At 40.2% G+C, this 22,592-nt stretch overlaps 2 protein-coding genes across 3 annotated transcripts; one reads left to right on the forward strand and one right to left on the reverse strand.

The window, feature by feature from the left end:
• Positions 1–11,943: 11,943 nt before the first annotated feature.
• efcab14 (EF-hand calcium binding domain 14) lies at positions 11,944–17,916 on the forward strand. Of its 2 annotated transcripts, none has more exons than XM_071523678.1 (9): positions 11,944–12,701; positions 12,846–12,994; positions 13,200–13,345; positions 13,806–13,904; positions 14,204–14,314; positions 16,062–16,226; positions 16,402–16,501; positions 16,595–16,726; positions 17,243–17,916. In XM_071523678.1, exons 1-9 carry the CDS (start codon positions 12,526–12,528, stop codon positions 17,419–17,421), a joined length of 1,257 nt encoding a protein of 418 aa, XP_071379779.1. In that variant the 5' UTR covers positions 11,944–12,525; the 3' UTR covers positions 17,422–17,916. The 2 variants fall into 2 exon arrangements, with proteins under 2 accessions (XP_071379779.1, XP_071379780.1); XM_071523679.1 differs by having other exon boundaries at positions 12,849–12,994.
• znf830 (zinc finger protein 830) lies at positions 17,912–20,381 on the reverse strand. The gene has a single exon (XM_071523680.1). It carries the CDS (start codon positions 20,344–20,346, stop codon positions 19,297–19,299), a length of 1,050 nt encoding a protein of 349 aa, XP_071379781.1. The 5' UTR covers positions 20,347–20,381; the 3' UTR covers positions 17,912–19,296.
• Positions 20,382–22,592: the final 2,211 nt, after the last annotated feature.

The raw sequence follows: 22,592 nt of genomic DNA on the forward strand, positions 1-22,592 counted from the left end.
ATGGAGTGCGTTATAGAATTAGACCCACCAGCATGTGTTATTTTGTTATTTTCTCTCACTCGCCCAGACTTTTCCTGCTGATATTTTCTTGTTATTTGGATTTCTTCTGCTGGGAATTAGCACAAGCAGCGGGTTCTATCTCTATTTCCTTCCATACCATATTGCCCCAGACAAGCAGGTCATGTTTCCTAACCTCTTGTTTTTAAGCACCATACAGAGTGACAAAATCCTGTCTTCTTCTCTAGAAATCCACAATAAATGAACAGCAGCACAACTGCATAGTTTTACAACAAGTCTTCCCAGTGTTACTTTTCGTGATTGACCTATCAATATGAATTTCACTGTATACAATAAACTTAGCACCTGGGGCTCTTCCTGCAGTAATTATACAGTAGTCACCCGGAGTCACCAGACACCCATTATATGAATTATGTTCCTGTGAGCAAGACATGTGCTGGCACCATGCAGCAATATGGATTTTTACATATAGCCTGCTCTCTTAGTGGTTAAATAGCCAACAGTTGTCTTAACAAGAGACCTGACACTAATATCAGTCAATTGGACACTGTTGTCATGTTATCCTCCCATGCTGATCATGTTCAGGATCCTGGTGGCGGAGGTTTACACCTGGATTCGGTGAAGCATTTTAAGTAGCGTTGTGCACATCGCTGCTGAGCAAACCGCAACATGGTTACAGAGGTGACAGTTGTATTGCTAAGTGCCCAAATGTTTATCCAAACACGGGATGATGGGAGAGACAAACTAGAGGGTGTGAACTGACAAATGTGTTGTGTCATGATGAGCAGGACATGCAACACAGCGCTGGCGCAGCACGCTGGGAATTATACAGCAGCGAGACGTTTAAGGACGTAAGCAGGGCAGGGATTATGCCACATACTCCTGGGTCGCCCGAAACACAAGATGAGTGTCAGAAAGTATTTCATTCACAATTATTGTGTTTTTGGTAACACTGATAAAATCTCCAAGTGTCTCATTAACTCACTAGCTGGATAGGCCAATATGAATGATTGACATAATCCAACACTTTTGACCAAAATTAATAGATTGTTAAGATTATGGATAAGACACCATATGATGATGTTGGACAGCGCAGGTCAGGACTTTGAACGAGCACAAACCAATCAAATGAGTAGATTTACAGACGGCTTTCTATCTTCATTCTTATCTAAAATAACTACTACTACTATTACTACCACAACTACTCTTTACAGATTGTGTATAATTCAAGCTATGTTCAAAAAATCTATACAGTGATACAACAGACCAGCTATAATTTAAGACTATGTATCGCAGTAAAAGCTAGACCTGGACCTCCACCAAATTCAGAGGCTTTGGACTGAGAAAACAATTCTGTCAGGAGGGCTGGAAATAGATATAGGCCAACTTTATTAGGCTTGCAGTGTGTTTTAGCTGGGAGCGAACAAAAGTTTCTTTTTTCTATATTTGGAAGGTTTTATATATTTAAAAAAATCTGGGAGGTGTTTGAAGACAAAACGTTAAGTATGACATAAAGGGAGCAGGCAGAGGAGAAATTTCAATCATGTTCTCAACTTTTAGCCTACTTTCCCACCCAGCAGAGGTTAACCTTCATCTGTGGCTAAAAGGAGGTTTTTGCTGGAAACTACAATCTCTTGAAATATACCACCCCTGATCACCGAAGAAGATACAATTAGATTCATAACAAAGCTAAAAAAAAAAAAAAATACAATTGAAATGTAAAATGTCTGACATTCCATTTGCTTCCTTTTCAACTTAATTGAAGTGTGATCTTTAATCTCTGCCCAACTTTCAACACAAGCAGCTTAACCCTGAGCGACAGAGAGGAGACCTACTGTAGCCTATATGAAAAAGTCACAAACCTTAGATCTCACCTTTGAGAGCTTCCTGAATTTAGGCCTAGCAGCCATCCTTCAACCTCTAATCAATTCGAAACAGTCAAGCACATCCAGCCCTCTGACCAACACCTGAATGGTAAACGGTTCCTGGCAGAGTTTGCTTCAACTCCAAATTGAGAGATGAGAAAATGACAACTTGCTTTCCTAACTTGTTTATCTCCTTGCACCCAAATAGTGTAGAAACACAGTAACAGTAACAGTGTAGCAGTAGCGGTGGAAGAATTAGTATTTAAAAAGAAAAAACACAAAACATTGCCTTGAAGCGCACTTGCTACTTTTTGAGTGAAATTAAGTTGTAGCTGTGGCTGTACATTTCTAATCAACTGTGATTAGTTTTCCACCCCTGAAACTTACACTGAGAAAAAATGCTGTCTCTTTGTCATCTCTCTGTGTGTTGTTGCTACTGAATGGGATTTCCATGGAGCCCAAGGTTTCTTGTATTTGAGTCCAGGGCATTGTGCTCATCAGATGAAAATGAATGAAAAGCACACACAGTAATGTGTCAGGGCTTTAAGACACACGTAACACCTGAGGGAATGTCTTTTCATGCAGCCGCACCACAGAAAATAAAATACACCGCTCACGCAAAGTCACTGTCAAGTCAAAGAAACTGACCTCACATCCTTTGTATACATTTCTACCACAGAGATGTTGGGCTTTGAGCTAAAGAGAATTCCACGACAAGACTGGCACTTAATTAAATCATACATAAGTCTACAATTTCCTCAGAATCCTAATTCGTTTTAGTATTTAATAAAAATTGAATTAAAATACACTTTGATTCATGATTTCTTTTTTTTTTTTTTTACTTAATTTATCCAGGGACTGACCATGCTTGCTCTTTTCAGCAACTCCCTGCTTCACATTCATAGTTATACACATTCAAACCTGGGAGCTGCAGCCAGTACAGCAACAGCATTGTTCTGCATTTAAGGATTGTTGTTGTTGGTTTTTTTGTACTTTTAGGACTTGAATGAGGAGACAACAGTCACATTGCACATTCCAGTCTTCCACAGGGCTTATTCATCAACTATAATTTAAAAAGTTATATTTCTAAACTCCTAGAACAGCCTCAACACAGCATGAGCAATATGTTTTAATGGGTGAATTAAAACATATTTGATATCCATAAAAAAAACAATCTAGTGTATGTTTGGTTTTATTTCTGATTCACCAATCTCCAGGAGGCTGGCAGAGTTTTGCAATTCCGGTAACAGGATGTCAGACAAAGGCAGTATAGTTGGGATGCTGCTTGGCAGCAGATTCTCTATTTTTGCTGGTATTATAGACAAATTAGATACGCTGCAGGCCCTCCTTTTCCCTATGGAAATGACCCAAGAAGTGTAATTTAAGAAACATGCATTGGATGGCATAAATGCCTCCACCTTCCCTGGTAATCTTTCTTGCTGAAGATTCAGTACATAGCAGGAAAACCATCCGCACTCATATATGCCCATGTAGAGCACTATGGAAGTCTTTTTCATTATTTAAAAGAGGTTTTCATTTGATCAGCTGAAGAAGACATATTTCAGCAGTTCATTTGTATTAAGGCTGGCTCTGTATCTTTTTTATTCAATCTCAGTGAATTCTGAGGTGACTCTTCAGTTCAGAGGAGGTGCTTCTTTGTGATAAAGCATTATGGTAAATATTATTAAACATGTACATCGGATCTTACTGTAATTGCCAATCCACTTGCCTTTTATATTTCTAAATACTGTAGCTATTTAATATGACAAAAAGAAGACTAATGAATAGAAGAAATAGATATTGTGCTAGGCAGAGCTCAGCATTGTGTGGGTCTTTATTCAGCAGCAGATAAATCGAACAGGGTGGCTGCTCAGGCTAATAAGTATTTCAAGTCCCAATAAAGCCCAAACATCTGATATGACTTAAGAAGCCGATAGAGAGCTTGGTGAGGCAGATTTTACAAAATGTTGGAACCCTGATGCCAGAGCTATTCTGCTATAAAATCCCCACAGACAGAAATAATCTTCTTTCCGTTATTTTATTTATTTATGTCTTATTAATGTTTGCGGACAGCACAAATGCCAAAATCAGTCACTTTGCAGTCAGTGATTTACCATGTATAAATACGGCTAGAGAGCAGGCTGTTTTGCTGGTATTGCTGTTCCAATGTCCTCATCAATCAAGCCTTTTAATTTGATAATAAGACATGTGTGGGAATATCTTTGTTTTTTTGGCATTTCTCCGCTACATTTGTCTACTCCGGGCTTTTTAAACAAACCAACATGCTTTCCAGTCAGCTTGTTAATTACTTCCACTGCAAAACTTGGACTGAGTTAACCTTCAGATTGAAACACGTTTTTAGTGAGAAGTGCTCCAGCATTTCTAAACAATAGATTACAAGTAAATCCTTTGCACATGTTGAACAATACAGGCCAGTGATTCACATTGCCGTTCAATCGGAGGAAGTCTTCTTTGATAAGCAGATTTCTTAGATCATTTTTCACGATCACAGACTATTGCATAGTTGTTCATTGAGTTCATCAAGCTCTCTTTGTATATTTTCAAAATGCTTTAAGGTGTCCATCTGCTGCCAAGGTGTTTGGCCGCATTTTCTCGCAATTTGGAAAGAATAAAATCGCACCAATTTTTTGTTTGGATTGGGGTTATACAATCATGTCCTTTCCTGTCATTCCCTGAATATGTAAGAGCCTTCTACTTTTAGTTCTGCAGAGTGTAAAATTCCTGTTAGTGATAGCAAAAGTTACCTTGATGATTTTTCATTTATTGGCAATGGCAGTGGGTTTCAGAATGTGCATTCCACCGCTATGAACGCTCTAAGAAAACTCAAAGGATGCAGTTTTCCTTGTCAGCACAATGTACTGTATGCATCAACAAACTGACTGTGATCTTCAACACTTGTGTATTCTATGTGTTTTACTTGATCGTCATCATCACTGCCATCACCACACCAATGTCGCCACCTCCACCACCGACCAATCATCAGCTGAAATACTGTGATATTCTCATCCTTTGTCTTAGTCTGTCAATCCATAGTAAACAGCCATTTCACTCCCTGCCCTGCCTTCCACAGGTACTATCTAGCAGTTCGCACTTGTCTTGGTGGGAGTCTGCACACATAAGATCAGCCCTAAATCCTCTTATTTACTCTCTTTCCTCTTAAAATTTGTCTTTCCTCTCCATCTCATTAGTGGAGGAGGTATTTCTGTACTGCATGCCGTCTGGCAGCTGCTGCAAACTCACACTTCATTTTGTGGGGAGTCCCTGAACCTCGAGGTCCAGAGAAAAACACAAATAACACACGCTGAAAATAACGCGCATCTCTTTCCATGTGCTGTTTTCCGTACTTTAGGCTGAATCACAAAAGATCTGGCTGGCTGAGAATGCTTTGAAGGTTTTAGTCATACCCAAATGTGCTGGTTTTCTTCTCATGCGCCTCGTCAAGGTTCCCCCCTCGGTGCGTCTGGATCATGGATGCTGGGAGAGGATCTAGTACAAAGAGAATCTCAGATCAACCTCAGTATGACAGCGGATGAATACAGCAAAGCACAAAGGGTCTAAACAGCGATGCCCGCACCTTAACAAGAGAGAAGAACATTTTACTCAGCATGGAATTTGCTAAGAAAGAGAATTATACTTGTACATAACAGCTATAGTCCCAAATTTATCTTTTCTTTTGTAGGCGTTATCGCTAGAAAACATTTATACTTAACTGAGGCACATTTATTACTCACAATATTTGGGAACTGAGTCTCATGAGAATGGCAGCATTATTAGATACACTGACTACACCATTCATGAAAATGGATCGTTTTTACAGACAGCGAATCAGAGGCACACGGCTGTGGTTTTCAGTATAAAGCAGGCAGACAGGCTTTGAGGAATTAAGCGACATTGAGCGTGCTATGATTGTCCTTGCCAGGCATGATGGTTCCAGTATCTCAGAAACAGCCGCCCTCCTGCGCTTTTCATGTATCGGACAAGCAAAAACCCTCCAGTCAGCAACAGTTCTGAGGGTAAAAACGGCTCATTGATGGCAGAAATTGAAGGAGAATAGCAGGAATCGTGCAAGCTAACAGATGGACCACAAACAGGCAAATATCAGTGCAGCGCAGCACTCGGCATGGAACATAATGATGTTGGGTACAAGCAAGAAGCCTAAATTTCTGTGTGATTTTTTTCCCCTGAACACAGCGGTGCCAATGCCTGTTAGTGTAATTATGTTCTGATGTCTAAAAACCCATTTTTTCACTTGAAGTTTGTTCACACAGAGAAGCGTGTTGATTGGCCAGCTTCCTCTTTTATTTACCATCCTGCAATCACAACTGAATTGTTACTAGTTAATTTTTTGTATGCATTTTGTATCTAAAATGTAATATTAAATGTATAAAATATTTGTGTTTACCCTTAACATGCTGACTACATGTTTTCTTTAATAATGGTATGCTGTGTGCTAGATAATGATAGATAAATTCTAAAATTTAAATTATTCAGTGACTTAGAATGTGCATGTTTTTAGATTAGGGGAGACCGGAGATGGTTGTAACATAGAATAACTCTAACACTTTCAATTCCTCCAATCAGGAGCAAGCTAGAAATCTTGTGATCAACTGCGTAGATGATACTTTCAGTCCCAAGCCCACATGTGGAAAGGAAACAGCATGTGAATAAACCTGGCAATTTTACAGCCAAAATTCAGATTTTGAGGTTAGTACATAATATGTAAAGTATTTAAATAATTAATATTTAAATTTGTTATTTGGATAGCACAGTCTGTGTTACTGTCACAATTATCAAACTTAGATTAGGGTAATCAGCAGACTAGGCTACACTAGCTCACTGCTATGGTTGAGGATAGTTGTAACAAATAGAGGTAAGAATAACTGTAACATAACAAACATGTTATAAATTATAAATTAACCCAGTTAACACACACAGACATGCGCACAAATCCACACACACACAAAACTGAGGTCATGTGCACATTACATTTGTTTGTTGTTAATATTAAACTATTAAACACTCTCACACACACACACACACACACACACACACACACACAGTTATGATAAAATGTTAAAAATGGGAGTTGATTTAAAAGGACAATAAGTAATATGTGTACAACAAATCTATTACAATAATTTGTAATAGATAATAATATTAAACTCTCACATTTAATGTTAACTAAATTATTTGTTGTAAATGTTAACCTCTCTCACACAAACACACCCACCCAAGCACACGCTGTGCACACACACACACACACACACACACACACACACACACACACACACACACACACACACGTACACACACAAATGAAATAATTTTATTTCAAATAGCATGGTCTGGATCCAGTTTCTGCATTTTTCCGCAACAACGTTATATTTTACCTCATCTGCTGTCAAAACTGCAGTGTAGTGGAGGATGTGGGGTAGGATGTAACATTCCTCTCCCTGTCTTTGAGACAAAATAACTCCCTCTCTATTTGACTTGGAGATGTTGGAAACCACTCCGTTTTGTAACAGACAGATGTAAAGAATTTTATACTCGATTTTGAAAGATCTATCTTGAATAATCAGGGAGATATGGACAGAAATGTGAAAATTGTTACAGCCACCCCCGGATCTCCTTTACAGTAAGTACAAACAGAGAATTTCCATTGCTGATAACAGCAGTAACAGCAGCAGCAGCAACTGCAGAGCTGCATCTCACAGCACAAAACCCATCAGCCCTTGTCACAGATGATACAGTAAGGGGAGTATGGCCTGCTGCAAGCTGGGTGTACTTAATAAAATAGCCACTGTGTGAGAGAAATCTAGGCCAAAGCAATATTTCTGTTTACCACTATTTACCCCTACCATGCACACGGAGGTGCTTCTTGGAAAAACAGGCACAGTATCTGTAAAATCCTGTTCCGCCTTATAAAAGCTGCTGTGGAAAATGATCTTTCTTCTTGTCTTGTCTGAACGACAATCTCCAATATGCTGCCATCAATAAAGTCAATTTCCCCTCTGTCATGCTTTAATCACTCACATAAACAGTTTTTAATCAAATCTGCAAACATCAATGAATTTGTTCCCCCTTTAGTCGCTCTGCGCCCCTCTCACCCCCATTTTCTGTTTTCTGTCTTCCTTTACATGTCAACCTTTTTCTCTCTCCCATTCCTGTGCCTTTGTATGCCTCCTTTATTCTCCTCCTGCCTTCCCCTTTCTAAGGAAACCTGCTTAAAAAATAAAAAAAAAAATGAAAAAAAAATGCTATTAAGTGGGTTTTAATTGTCTCAATTTTTGTGCTTGATGATTTTATTTCCTTTTTTTTTTCTTTTTCCTCTGCAAATAATACAACACTGAAGAAGATACCTAGTGTGGTGAAGACATTAACGGGAAAATGAGGGGCCAGTTTCTCAGACGTGGATTAAACTAATCCTCGTCTAATACGCCACTGCAAAAGAGAACTTTGGCAAACCTAATTCTGTGACACCAGTTCTGAATCTCATCGAATTTAAAATGTTAAATGAAACCTATCAGTATAAATGAATTCTTTATTAATAGCATGTAGTTTGTTTGTGTAAGTTTACAAGTTGCTTTCTATGAGGTTGTTTATGAGTCTACCTGATTTGAAAACATTAAATAGAATAAAGTCCAACATCTCTTGAATTTACTGGTTGAATTTTCCACAAAATTGAATCAAAGAACTCTCTCTCTTTGTTTTTCTCCCTCACTCCTTTCATTTGCTTAATATATTAATCTATTCCCTTTTATCCATGTGAGATTATATCAGACCTTTGCTGTATCACTGCAAGAGCAGGCTATACAGCAGTGTCACTGCCATCGCTGTGATTTCTTACACTTCCTTTAGAAGAGGTTGAATGAATCAACTAATCATGATGTTACTATTCAATACATTTACATTTATATATAAAATGCAGTCCATTCAATACATTTACAGTTCAGGCATTTAACTGACACTCTCACAGCAACTATTCATCAAATTATATCTATCTTTTCATCTTTGCATTTAAACTGAAACTATTATCAGGCTAGGAATGTAACACTTGCATTAATTATTTATGTTGACGTGATCTCAAATGCATTTTTCTGTTTACTCCCTAAACATATTAGACTGTTTATGCATGCGGGTGCTGTTCTTTGTAATTGTTGAGTCTGACAAACTGTAAAATATCTAGGTCTGCAAGGCTTTTGTAATTACTTGGCCTCTGCACAAGATATTGCAGCCAATATTACTGCACAAGAAATATCACAGATGATCACTGTAGTGAGATATGAGCAATATTTGCATCGCTGCTGTTCGATCAAGCCTTGCTAGTGACTGTGAGCTCATCTGTCCTTGACACAAGTATTGGATCTATACTGCATGCTGATGTCTATCATTCTTTGATGTGAGAACATTGCCCCCTGCTGATACCCTTTTGCATACTATGAGAGGGCTGAAGGGGGATCGGCGAGCCAAGTTGATTGACAGAGAACATGTGGCACGGGGTCGTTCATACACAGTAGCAGGATCACTCTGCGGTTTCACAACAGGTTCACTCTACTCTCATGTCGCAGCTTCGGTGTCATTTCCATGCGAGTCTCATCTGCAGCAGAAAATGTATCACGCCGACGAACGAGCCACCGGTGGCTGTTTGCGTTCCCCAAACCAAAGGGGTTGGAAAGATCACATGCAATAAAGCCCAAGCACTCTAAATAATTCATCTGTGTCTCCAATCAACATTCTTCGCACACCAAAAGCATACTAGTTGATTCAGTTCATCCTGACAACGCTTGTTCCCGCTGCAGCATGAATGGCACACAAAGAGGGGTATCGCTAATCCTGATGCACAAACACAGAGAGGGGAATAAATTCAAAATACACAGCTTAATCCTCACTGTAAATTACATGCTTGTATCCTGGTAATAGATCAGAGAGCAGCTGTCAGGCAACCCTTAGAGCTAAAGTTCATAAGTTCAAGTATGTATCATACTTCAGAATACCATGTGGGTCTCATTCCATCTGTAAGCCAGTAAGGCCATATAAGTCATGGTGGTTTTTATGTATCTTTATGTATATCAGTTGAGTCATTCAACATAATGGTTAACAGATTCACAATAAGTGGTATTGCCTCGTGAGAAACATTGGTATTCCAGCAGCAGCCCCGCTTGCAACTGATGTTAATCTGTATTCACACAGTCTGTCATGTCAGATGAAAGCCTTCAATTAGCAGTCAATTCTATTCAGTATTTCCTATCATGCCACCACTATTTACATTCTCTCTCAGCACACAAGACAAGCTTCCTGCCCGACAGTTGCAGGAATCACTCCTGGTGAGAATATGAGTACCCCTGCTGTGAACAAAGTGTGAAAACAAGTGTTTTATAGTAATCAGAGTCACGGACTGCTAATGCCTTCCGCTCCCCGCCTCGTGGCTGTAGATGTGAGGAGACACAAGTTGAAGTGTCATCCTTTCTGTCTTAACCCAGGATGAAAACCTGAGACTCCAGCAAGCAGATGAAACATCTCCGATGCTTTGATTCGAAGCCTCATGCTGGGGGGTCTACGCAGCCCCTCAGCATGAGGCTTGTCCCCTCACCAGGTGTTCTTAGTAGAGATGAACCGCTGATTGAATTTTGCTCTACTACCTACATAACTCCTCTGGATTCACGGTATTTGCTTTCAAACAATAACTCCCTGCCTGTTTAATACGCTTAAATAGCAGGGCCGGTGCATCAGTCCATGATAATATTGGCTTAGTATTCATGCGGGTGGCATCATGCTATTATTGTGTCCTGACAACCACTGCCTTGAGAAATCATTTTCCAAAGATTACAAAGCATCAGCAGTAGGCCTCTTCTCCTGCAATTGAACAGCTAAATTCCTACTGAGATGTCGAGGTGCATCTCAGTTCCTTTGTTGGTCCAGTTTGAAGACTTTCATTCAGCATCATCATTATTACCACTGAACTGTGGTAATATGGGGGGTCAGGCACATAAAGGGACAGATTTGCAAAGCCAAGAGCAAGACAGTGGGAGTCCATTTTAAATGATAAAGAGCCCAAGGCCAGTCTGCACCTACCCTGCTTCTCCTCGGCCAGTGTGTCTTGCTGGGTCAGCCCAATAGCTCTACAGGTCAGCTGAATTTCTGGCCGACACCCCTGCCAGGAGCGGCTAAATGACACAAAAAGTTCAATGTTTTTTATCGAATGTGGTGCACCGATGAACATTATTAAAATGTTATTGTGCTCAAACCACAAGACAGAGCAGTTTGTGGGTTAACCTGCAGATATGACAACATGACAAATGTAACAATGGCTCTGGCAACAACGATAGGAAATCATTTGAAAAGTAGGCTAAATACTGTGAACAGACAAATTAGCTAAAATATATTAATAGCAAAGATGACCTGCTTTGCTGGATTACTCTTTACTGGACCTTGAAATTAGCTTCACCCTAGACGCTTCCCCTGACTATTCTAATCCAACAGCAGAATGTGCTGCCTTTTTACTGCCACATGTGCAATGGATGTGCAATACAAGTACAATACAAAAAGGGGGAATGTAAATGAAATGTAACATTAAGAGGGGAAAAGACGTAGTTTCAATGAAACAAATGTGGACAACTACTGTATGGATGGACTAAATAGCCTTGGGGTGGTTTGAGGGCTAGGGAGTCATATTGTTTACACACTGACTTACATAGCCTACTTACTTTGGTATGGAATGTAGCCAAAAAAAATTAACTTACATTCATGTGAAATGATCTTTCTGGAACTGGCACTGCAAACACTTTTGCTCATCGTCTTTAGCTCCCTCTATTGTATTGCTATCTACATCCTACTTTGTGGTTTTTGCAATCCCTATCCACATCCTAGTCTTGATTTGTTGATTTTTGGGTGATTATACTGCTGCAACGCTGCAAACTCCCCACGGGGTTCATTAAAGTTTCATCTTGTGTCGGGGGCAGTGTTGCGCCTCCGAGCAGAGGAAATGTAGGCTGCACACTCCACCAATCAGCTGCGAGCTTACTCGGACGCCCTGCCAAAACAATCAGGTAGCAGGATAGCTCATTGGCGAGACGGTGCAACACAGTTTGGGTTTAGGGAAGACATATCCATCTATTTTAAAGACTTTTGAAAATATTTACGTTATGAACGTCGTCGGGGTAGTTAACTTTAAACCTCGTTGAGTCGATGTGATGTTACTGTAACGTTAGCTAGTGCCTGTTAGCTAGCGTTAGCTCGGTGCTGGGCCCGGTGTCAGATGCTAGCTATCGCTAGGTAAGTTAAGTTAGCTAACGTACGTGTTGACTCGCGCTTGCTTGCTAATTAACGCTACCCGGTAGCTAATGTTAGGTTGTAAAAGTTGTACAAACCTGCCTTTCTGAAAAGCATGAAAAGCAGTTGTTAATTAGGTTCGCATCTGGTCTACCAAGGCAACCAAGAACAGAAACTGCTGGGAAAGCGATCGCCACTAGCGCGTCAGATGTGTTTATCAGCAGGGACGTTGCGTGGTTGATAACCTAGCACGAGCGATTACCTGCAAAAAACATCCACCAAACTGGACAAAACATTGGATTTAGTCGGGTTTAAGTCGGGCTCGGCGGGATCGCTGACCCCTCAGAAAAAGATGAAGAAGAGGAAGGAGCTCAATGCTTTGATCGGACTTGGGGACAGTAAAAGGAAGAAGACCAAAAAGGGGTCCGGTCACCGACTCCTCCGAACCGAGCCTCCGGACTCAGAATCCGAGTCAAGTTCGGATGACGATGAGTTCAACAACATGAGCAACGCAGCTCCATTTGGAAAGTGAGTGATCGATATAACGTTAATCAATATTCCTTGTAATGGCCATGACATCCGAGACGTCTTCTGAAAATATCTGCCATCAATAATGAATGAGGGTTATGCAGTATTGATGCCTAACGTAACCATGTTTCTTATTCCTTACAGAAGGAGTTACACACAGTGCTGCAATGTCTGCTACCCTCTGTTCTTGTTCATCATACTGGCTGCCTGTGTCATGGCTTGTGCTGGACTCATATGGATGCAGATTGCATTGAAAGAGGATCTAGACTCACTGAAAGAAAAGCTGCACACCAGTAAGACAATCACACACACACATCTACACACACACACACACACACACACACACACACACACACACACACAGGCAGTTTTCACATGATGGTCATAAAAACAGACTACCCTTTGGATACTTATTTTTATGTCCCAGTTATGCAATCATGCAATCCTATAATCCATTGACTGTAACAGTGTCGTTGACATATTGTTATGTTGTAACAGTGGAATCCAGCCAGAAAGTGTCATCGCATGAAATACCAAAACTAAGCGAGGATCTGAAAACCAAGCAGAAAAAGCTTGACGACATTGAAAGTGGAGACAAGGGGTTGAGCAAACTCTGGTCTAACCTGACTGAAATGAACAGAAAGGTAAGCTGCTGTTGTCTGCTTCAGTTTTTTGAAGCCACCATAACAAACTAGAGCTCATTTTTCAGTATTTCACCATTTCAACTAACCTGAACCACACATTTAGACGCTCAATCCACACGCTGGTCATACTCTGGTTACGGTCTTATTCAGGTCAAGCTGTTTACATGCATGTTTTATACATTGTATTTGTGAATCACTGTTTTCATGAATAACACAGGATTATAATACAGGGGAATGAAATGATGATCCCAGCAGTAGTAGTAAAATACATCTGTATTCTTTTTCATGAAGGGTTAATCAAGTTCCAAAAAACATTTACCATTTAAACATCAAACTCTTCAAGAGCATATGCGAATAAACCTGAAATCTAAGTGGTCAAATAGATTGGTAATTGTATCTTAGAAGTGTAACTGAATCTTACAGGTGTGACTGAATGGTTTGTGACACTTTACTCCTTTAGATCAGTTTACTGGACTCTGCAGTCAACCATTTAAAGGCCAACTTGAAATCAGCCGCAGATTTAATCAACCTCCCCACTACAGTTGAAGAGCTCCAAAAGGTAAAGGCGAAGACAAAAGACAGACTTCAGACTTCAGATTTGGCCTAATTATTAACTGAAGTTGTGCATCTTGTATGCTTTTTTAACCACCATTAAAGGGTTATGGTAAACACCCTGATGTGAATAAAACAAATCACATCAATCAAATAATTAACCAGTGTGTTCTGGGGATTATATTTTATTGGGGATGATATTTATGTGTGATACAAATGTGGGGCACATATCTGTTAATATTTTATTTTCACTTAATATAACAGGTGCTGCCTGACTGATCTCTCAACATTTTTTTTCTTTTCTAGAGTGTCGCTACAATTGGCAGCACACTAACGAGTGTACAACATGATGTGAAGACTATGCAGGCGGCCCTTGAAAATCAGAAGAAAGATACCGATGACTTGAAAAAGACAAAGGTAAATACAAGCCAGCATTTTTCCCATTAATAATTCTTTAGTAAGTTTTTCATCTCATTAGTGGAGGAATGGCAGAATATGCACTGGCTTGATAACACAAAACAACATCAAATATGCATCTTTGTCTTGTATATTTGATGTTTTCGCACTGAGATCTTTGTGTGTGTGCCTTTGCTTGTACACGTTTGTTTGTTTGGTCTTGTTACATAACTGTAGCTTACTACACATTAAGATGAAAAATATGGACATTTGACCATTTACATTGCAGGATCAATCTGTAATTGTGACCATTGTGCCAAAAGGCTTGTGAGTGCCATATAAACCAGTCCCAAGATGCCTGTTTTCCATGAGCAATGATAGATTTTATATGCAGTAAGATGCACAATACTAAATGAGAACAAAATGTTTTCCCACATTAGGGATCTAGCACAGTTTGCCCAAATACTATACCCTACAGCACTACTCAGAACTATTTTTTGATCTGTATGTTACACTGCTAAAATATCAATACATTGTTTAGGGCAGCTGACGAATATCACAGAAGAATTGGAAGATGTTTTCGTTTATAAAACAGATAGCGGTGTAAGCCTCCTTCAAGGATTTAGGCTAACATGCACAAGGCTGATGTTTTCATGGACGCAAGTCAAAGCTGGAGTCTGCTTATCTCTCTGTTTTGTTTGACAGCATGACTTTTTTTGTTTAGACCTCTACCCTCAGTCCAAATATTGCTGGAGGCTGCTTTTCCCTACATTTATCGTTCGTGTTTGAATGTGTGGAGAGGGGTGTGCTAAAAAAAAAAAAAACTGCCAGTGCATGGTGCTTTGAACTCTGAATCACGCCCTAAATTAATACTGTAATTTCTCAATACCTGGCTATAGTGGTGCATTTACATATTTTTTTCTTGCTAATAATTGAGACAAATCTATTCGCATAAGCCCAAGATGTTTTTGTTGATTGACTGTGGCACGGATCCAGACAAAAAGCCCCAGTGAGTTTCACCACTGCCAAATTAATCTGTTTATTTGTGCACCCACGCGTGCATGCGTGTCTGCAATTTTTGTCAAGCTTACATTTAAAGAGTCAGAGGGTTAAGAGGGTCCTGTCATGTTTTGAATCCATGTGTCGGGTTTTCATTCATATTACATGAAACAAGTGCCAATCTCTATTTTGGGAGCTCAGGCGTTTAAGTTTGCTAAGTAAAACTAGGTCAAATATCTGAGACAGCTGGAGACATTTTCCTCCACTTTATTCTTTATAAGTAAAATAGGATGTGAGATTAGAACAGAGAATCCGCAGCTACAATGAAACTTCCACACATGACATCATCACACTTTTAAGTAAGTTATATAGTGAGCTTAGTATGTGGAGAGTGATAAATTGTTTGCTGGCTGGAATCCATAGTCTTATTAATTTGGATTTTAAAGTACACACTCAACTTAAATTTGTGGTTATATCCAACCATATCACGCAAACTATAAAGGAACAGCAAGTGTTTTATAGTTGGCTTATTACAGTGTAACACGAATGAGTAAAGTAATCTTTTTGTGATGTAACTATTTGTTGTCTACCAGCCTAACCAGGACACCATGTTGAAACGATCACATACTGTATATGGTCATGTATCTCTTTTATTTGCTGTTGAATTCTCCCATTCGCACTTCTGTATGAAATTGGATGTCCATCACATAGACATCTAGTGTTACAGTTATTGCAGGCTGTATTACATGGATTTATTTTATCGTCATAGGACATAACAGACCTGAGAAAAGCTGTGAACGAGGCTAATAAGACAGAGGACCTGCACCATTCGTGGACAGACGAGCAGATCCACATTCTCCTCTCTACGGTCTCCAATCTCTCTCAGAAAGTGTCCTCATTAGAGCGCGGTTCTGACCAAACAACAAAGCAGAGCGTGAGTAATATGAAGCTTACCACTTAATACTGCGTATAAAGAGTTGAAGCTTTGCAGCGCTGCACCCAGCCCAGACAGTAAAAGTGCACCTACAGCATTTTTTCATTTCATATGCCGTCTGCTTGATGAGCACCTGCCTCTTCATGGTTAACAATCAACCTTTTAACAATTCAAGGACTACAAGGCAACTGGGCTGCAGCCCAGCAATGGAAATCCAGCAACCGAGCCAGTGAAAGAAGCTATTTCAACCAAAGTAACACCTGAGGCTGCACACGGTACGGTATAGAATGAACCAGATTATTACAGTGATGCATTCTTTCTTTAGCTCGCACTTCATTTTAATGTTTCTTTTTCTGCGTTCCCCACAGAGACGTCGACGCAGCTGACAGACCCGCAGACAACGAGGCGTCCCCGGTTCTTGTCTCCAAACCGCTCCAAGAGGAACGCTCGGAGAGGATGCCCAAAGACGGTGTCCCTGCCTGGTGTCAGTTCTCTGAAAGGTGCACACTACTACTCTTCAGTTTTACATCTTGACATTCATTACAAATTTACAACTCCAGTGTGAATTTTAAAATGATTTTTAATAACTAGGGATGGGACCAAAAGCGTATCTCACAATTCGATTCAATATGCTATATGGGGTTCACGATTTGATACAAGCACAATACAATGTAATAATTAAAAATTGCACAGTTAAAGTATGACTATGCAGAATTATGTTTATTTCTGAGCCACGAGTCTTTCTAGCAATGGCATTGGCTTGCTAGAATGTAAAAATGTCATTACAGTGTAATGACAGTATAGTACAAGTGTAAATAATATAATTTGGATGGAGATCTTGTGAAATTGTGATGGGCAAGCCATCTGATTTGTGATTACTACAGCAGAATAAAATGTAGATAATGTCACAATTCATTTTTCTGTCTGATATGCATTGTCATATTTTTTGTATTGTGATATTAACTTCTGATACATTGTCCCATCCCTAACAGTAAGTCTTTTGTTTTTCCATCCAGATCTCGAGGACGTCTTCCAGCACACAGGCCTCGGACATCATTCACTCGGAATGACCTACCAAGACCTGCGGGAACTTTTTGGAACATTGATTCCCCACAGCCGCGTCATGGAGTGCTACGACAGAGACGGGGACCAGAGGTACTCACTGACAGAGCTGAGAGCTGCTGTAGGGTTGTGAGCACATTGTGATTGACAGCAGTGAACAGTATTGAAAGCCAGCGGGGTCTGGCGTTTGGAGTGCCCGACCCCTTTCTGTGATTGCTGCACTTTTGTGAGCTGAATATTTATCATACTGATTGTGGAACAGTGGCACTGGCATGCCCCCCTACTCACCTTCCTGGCCCATCTCACCTGAACCTTAGCCACAGAACGCAAGCTTACATTTTTAGAAATAATCCACATAAATGATTACTTAGTAACAGAATTTTCAGTTTTCTTATTTTAGCAAACCCCTCGGTTTATATAAAAGAAATCATGGAAAAGGAGTGTTGTGAATTATTTTGAATATTTTCCATACTCGTCTAAAACACCTAGACTTGCTATTTCTTGCACATGTGTTTTCTGTTTTTACCAATCCCTGCCTCATCTTGATGTAACATTTTAATGTGTATTTAGCTTCTGTTAAGGCTGTAAGACTGTCAGTTTATCTGTGGCAGATGCCCCCCCCCCCCCCCCCCCCCCCCATCACCACACACTCACATGGTCCAGCTCACCTGAACCTTATTTACAGAACCCAAGTTAAACTTTTACAAATAATGTTTACAAATGACTACTAGAAACAGATTTTTTCGTGTGGTTTTGTGTTCTAGCCAGTTTCCTAACTTTACTGAAGTACATTGCGGAGCCTAAGTGTAAGGACTTCTTTTGTATGCTGTTTTCTAAGCTCATTTAAAAAAAGCTAAACCTAATGATTCTCACACTTGATTGTGTTTTTGTGTGTATTTCTTGTCTTTTCTATCTCTTCCTCAATTAGTTGCTCTATTTTAATTTTAATTTGGATTATGCATCCATCTATCCATTAATCTCTAGTGGTTGTTTTCTGTTCTTTGTTTTTGCAGTTTTCAAGTCTGTAAGATTTGAAGGGCTATTGAACACTTTTTGACTCATTCAGAAAGCATTTTGAAGTGGTAACTCTCATGAGGCTTATGTAGCAATAACAGAGAAATTTACTTACAGGTTTAATGTAGTGCTTGATTAAATTTGCATTAGTCATTCTAAAACATAGGAGGCAGAAGGCACACCCAACTCACAATGTGTAACAGGTAGTATGAGAAGCACTGACCATCACTCTTTACTTGATCTTCATCTTAGTCCATTTTTTGTGGGCCTTAGAATGATGTATTTACTAAACAAGTTTTGTCATACTCAACATTGTTGTACTCTGTAAAAAAAAATTGTATAATTTTAACGTGGAATCAACAAATAAATGATCTTGTGAAGGGTAGGTTGTTAAAAATTTGCTTTCCAGGGTCTTAATCTCAACATTGTACATTTTTAAAACAATTATTCTGTTGTGCTTTGCATGTTGCTTATAATGTAACATGAACAAATATCTAATTTATCGTTTTAACATATTTGACTGTTTGTTTTGCAGGACAATGGTTACTTGAGCTCTAAATTTAACAAGCTTTGGATATTACTAGATACATTTTGGCTCCACGCTGCTATGTTGGGGATTTTATGAATGTGTTTTTTTTGCGTGAGCACCAATGAATAAACATACAGTAAAAAGCTGATTTGTCGTCTGTGTGGTATTTAAGTAACGAGGCTTGTTCACAAAAAGCTCAACTATGAATACTTGTTTTCCAGTGGCACTTACCAATGCTTTACTAATGATACAAGTTTATATGAATCCACAGTCTGAAATATACAAAAAGTTCAAGTGTCATGAAGATTTTTTTTTTAAACAAACTTATTTACAAATGGAGGCTTACTGACAAGCTTGTACAGAAAGAACCTTATTTCCAACGCCCTGCTTTAGTAACATTCTGGAAAAAGAAATTGAACAGTCACTGATGGCTTATTTTAACAAGTGTATAGGCTCGGGGGAAATTTAAGCAAGTGCTCCTTTAGCCCTCCAGTCACGGGACAAAACATCAAGCAGTTCTTCCTCCTCCTCTTCCTCCTCCATACTTGCATCAGACCCCTCATGGTCCTGCATCATCGTCTGCAGAGGCTTGTTCTTCACCACGTCCCGCTTATCCCTCAGTACTTCAACCCTCCTGTAACACTCAATCTGTTCATCAATTTCGTCAATTTGGCGTTCAAGGCGGCCCTCCTCGTCGTCCTCAGCCACGATGGCCTCTGACTTGGTGTTCACCTGCCGCATCTCCTTCTGAAACTCTTCCCACTCCTTGTCCATCAGATCTTTGGGCGCATCGACGTTGCGCACTTTGGCATCTCTCACCGGATCGTCGAAGAAGCCCTCCGGTAGCGCCTCGGCTGTGTTTTCTTTCTTCTCCACGCTTTTCTCTGGTATATCTGCCTTGAGGATGGAGCCGGAATGAGAGATGGCGGATGCGGCCGGGATGGAGCTGTCAAAGAAATCAGCCGGTAGTCCTGCTGGTGCAGCTTCACTTTTCTGTGGAGGAACACTTGTGCTTCCTGCATGACCGGTGCCTTCCTGCTCGTCTTTATCATCATCATCATCATCCTCATCATAGACTCCGGCTAACAGACTGAGCCCTGCAGACTTCTGAGCAGGAGCGGTCTCCTTCTCGCCGGGTTTCGCGAAGAAATCCCCCGGCAGCGCTGACACGGACTGGCCTGCACCCGCCGTGGGTTTAGCCCTTTTCCCGTTAACGTTTCTGTCCTCGGGGTCCGGCGCTTTCCTCTTCGGCGGCTGAATCTGTGGTGTCTGCTTCGACCCCTTCAGCTCGGAAACCTTCTCTTTGTGCTGTTTTCCCAGAACATGAGCCTGCCACAGCAGCTCGGACTTCACCTGCACATTGCACAAAGTACAGCTGAGGTGGCCGAGGCTGTTGTATTTGGCGAACGGAGACTCGATGCGCTTCTTGTCGGTTGTTTGCCTTTGTTTCTCTCTCATTAAACGCCGAAGTTCATCTTGATTTATAACTTTCTTCCCCTTTTTAGAGGTTGCCATCCTTGAAAATAAGGTATAGCTTGTTAGCTACTTGCACTGTGCCTGCGAGGAAGAGAAAAACACGTCTCAGGAAGATGACGTAACAGCATCGACGAAAGACCCTCCTCCTTGGGTGTCAAAATTATAGCCAGATAATCCTTCAAAACAAGCAGCACATTGAGATACGACTTGCTACCAAGTTTGATTTTTGTTCCTGTTTTATTCTAATTTTGATTCTCATTCCAATTTAATTCGTTTTATGTGCTCTACCAGTCAAAAGTTTAGAGACACCTCACTGAATGCACAGTTTTTCATTCATTATCTTAAAGCCATTTTGATCTAAAGGCTTATGTTTAAATGCTTGAAATGTGTTTCTTAGACAAATATAAATAGTGAAGTTGATGCCTATGTATGCATTTCTTTTGCCTTTACATCAAGGCAAAGGGTGGCTACTTTAAAATCTTTAAAAAAAAATCTAAAATATAAGATCGTTTTGATTTGTTTAACCCTTTTGGTTACTGCATAATTCCATTTGTGTTATTTCACAGTTTTGATGTCTTTATTATTATTTTAAAATATGGAAAATAGTAAACATAAAGAAAAATGTGGTGTGTCAAAACTTTTGACTGGTAGTGTACATTTGAATAGTTTCACTTATACCAAGCGGTTAATACAAAATCGTAGAAGAAACGTTTGTTTTGCTTTTACTTATCAGCTCAAGTATGCTTTTAAATAAATAATCGCATTCACTCACTGACGATAATATGTTAAGAGCACAGATAAGGATGTTTGGTCCTCTCCATGGAAAGCTCATAGGGTGTTTAAGCCCTCAACGCTGTCTTACAGGCAGACGGGCGCCGCCATGGGTGACTTGCCAACTCCTACCCTAAAACATGAAAAGAGGAGGCGACCTGAACGTAAATTTAGCGAACATTCAGCTGCTATAAGCTCCCCCCAGACAAATATAAATTGCGGCCCAGAGAAAAAACAAAATTCATATATCTTAACTCATATCTCTCTTCCAAAAAGTTAATCAAACACAAACCTGTTTACATCCCAGACAAGAAAATATTCTGCAGTCTACCAAAAGCAAATAATATCCTTGCAGTCTACCAAAAGCAAATAATATCCTCTAACTTTATGGTTGTCTTCCAGACAAGTTGCTCAGTTAACACACCTGCTTCTTGTTTCTTGCCACTTATCCATGTCCTCTTAATGGGGAGGAGCAGCAGATCTACTCCGCGGTCCTCTGGGGTCACTGTGCTCCTCGTCCTGTCACAGAGAGTGAGACCAGACACCCTGCGGAGAAACTTTAGGTTACCTTCTCAGTAACCCCAGTCCTCTGATAACATCCCCATATTGAGACACTGCAAACAAATGTTTGAAAGAGAACCTCATTTCAGCCGCTTATAACCATGATCACCGTCTGCCCATTATCATGTTTAAATGTTGTCTAAGATATGTGATTATTATAGTAAAACCCCTAGACTCCCTAAGCACTAATGCTAAGGCTTGTACATTAGAGAACCCAACCAAACTGACAACGAAGGCTGTCATCTGTGTTGAACTCTAGACCTCCAACTAACCTCTTTTCCCCCAGACTGTCAACAGCCTGTTATACTGCTTGTTCTCAGCTTACACTATCAACCTCTGTGTCTAGGAAAAGCGTCATAGATCTTATTTCTGCGTATTCCTAACCCTAACTCTCTAATCAACCTATAGCTGTCCCTGTGGTTAAGCTCAATGGGATCGCAACTCAATCTTAAGCCTCTACACATATGTTGAGTACAGTCTCGGGTGATTTAATGGTGTGCCTCCCCTCCCTCTTGCCATTATTCTTCGCCCTGCTGTCAGTCTATCAGCCTTTGAGCAAGGATGTTCATTTCTCCTGCAGGTGTGAAAGAGAGCAGACCTTTAGGGTCACAACCCCTGTGTATGTAGATCTTATTCGTGTCATTAGAATAACACAGTTGACGGACAGTCTGGCCCGGTCTGCTCATTCTCCTCAGCAGATAGTTGTAATTCTTGCTCATTTTCCTCAATTTACGGCGGATAACAGGGCCTCTTTGCTGTTGTGGTAGTAGGCCTTGAGGGTTCATACCCAGACGTGATTTGTTCTCGACACCAAAAGCCTGTGACCATGGAGATTTGCCCGTAAATCGAGAGCTTTGCTTTGTGGCTTAGCTCTATCTTTACCACCACAATCCCATACAATGTCCGCATTACTTCAGGTGGTGCATTCAATCTCAGGATCCCTTTCACCCGTC

Source organism: Centroberyx affinis, unplaced genomic scaffold (assembly GCF_046629955.1).
Source record: "Centroberyx affinis isolate AG114_WGS23_722 - 3 ecotype Tasmania unplaced genomic scaffold, CSIRO-AGI_Caff_v1 ptg001103l_1, whole genome shotgun sequence".
Lineage (NCBI taxonomy): Eukaryota > Metazoa > Chordata > Actinopteri > Beryciformes > Berycidae > Centroberyx > Centroberyx affinis.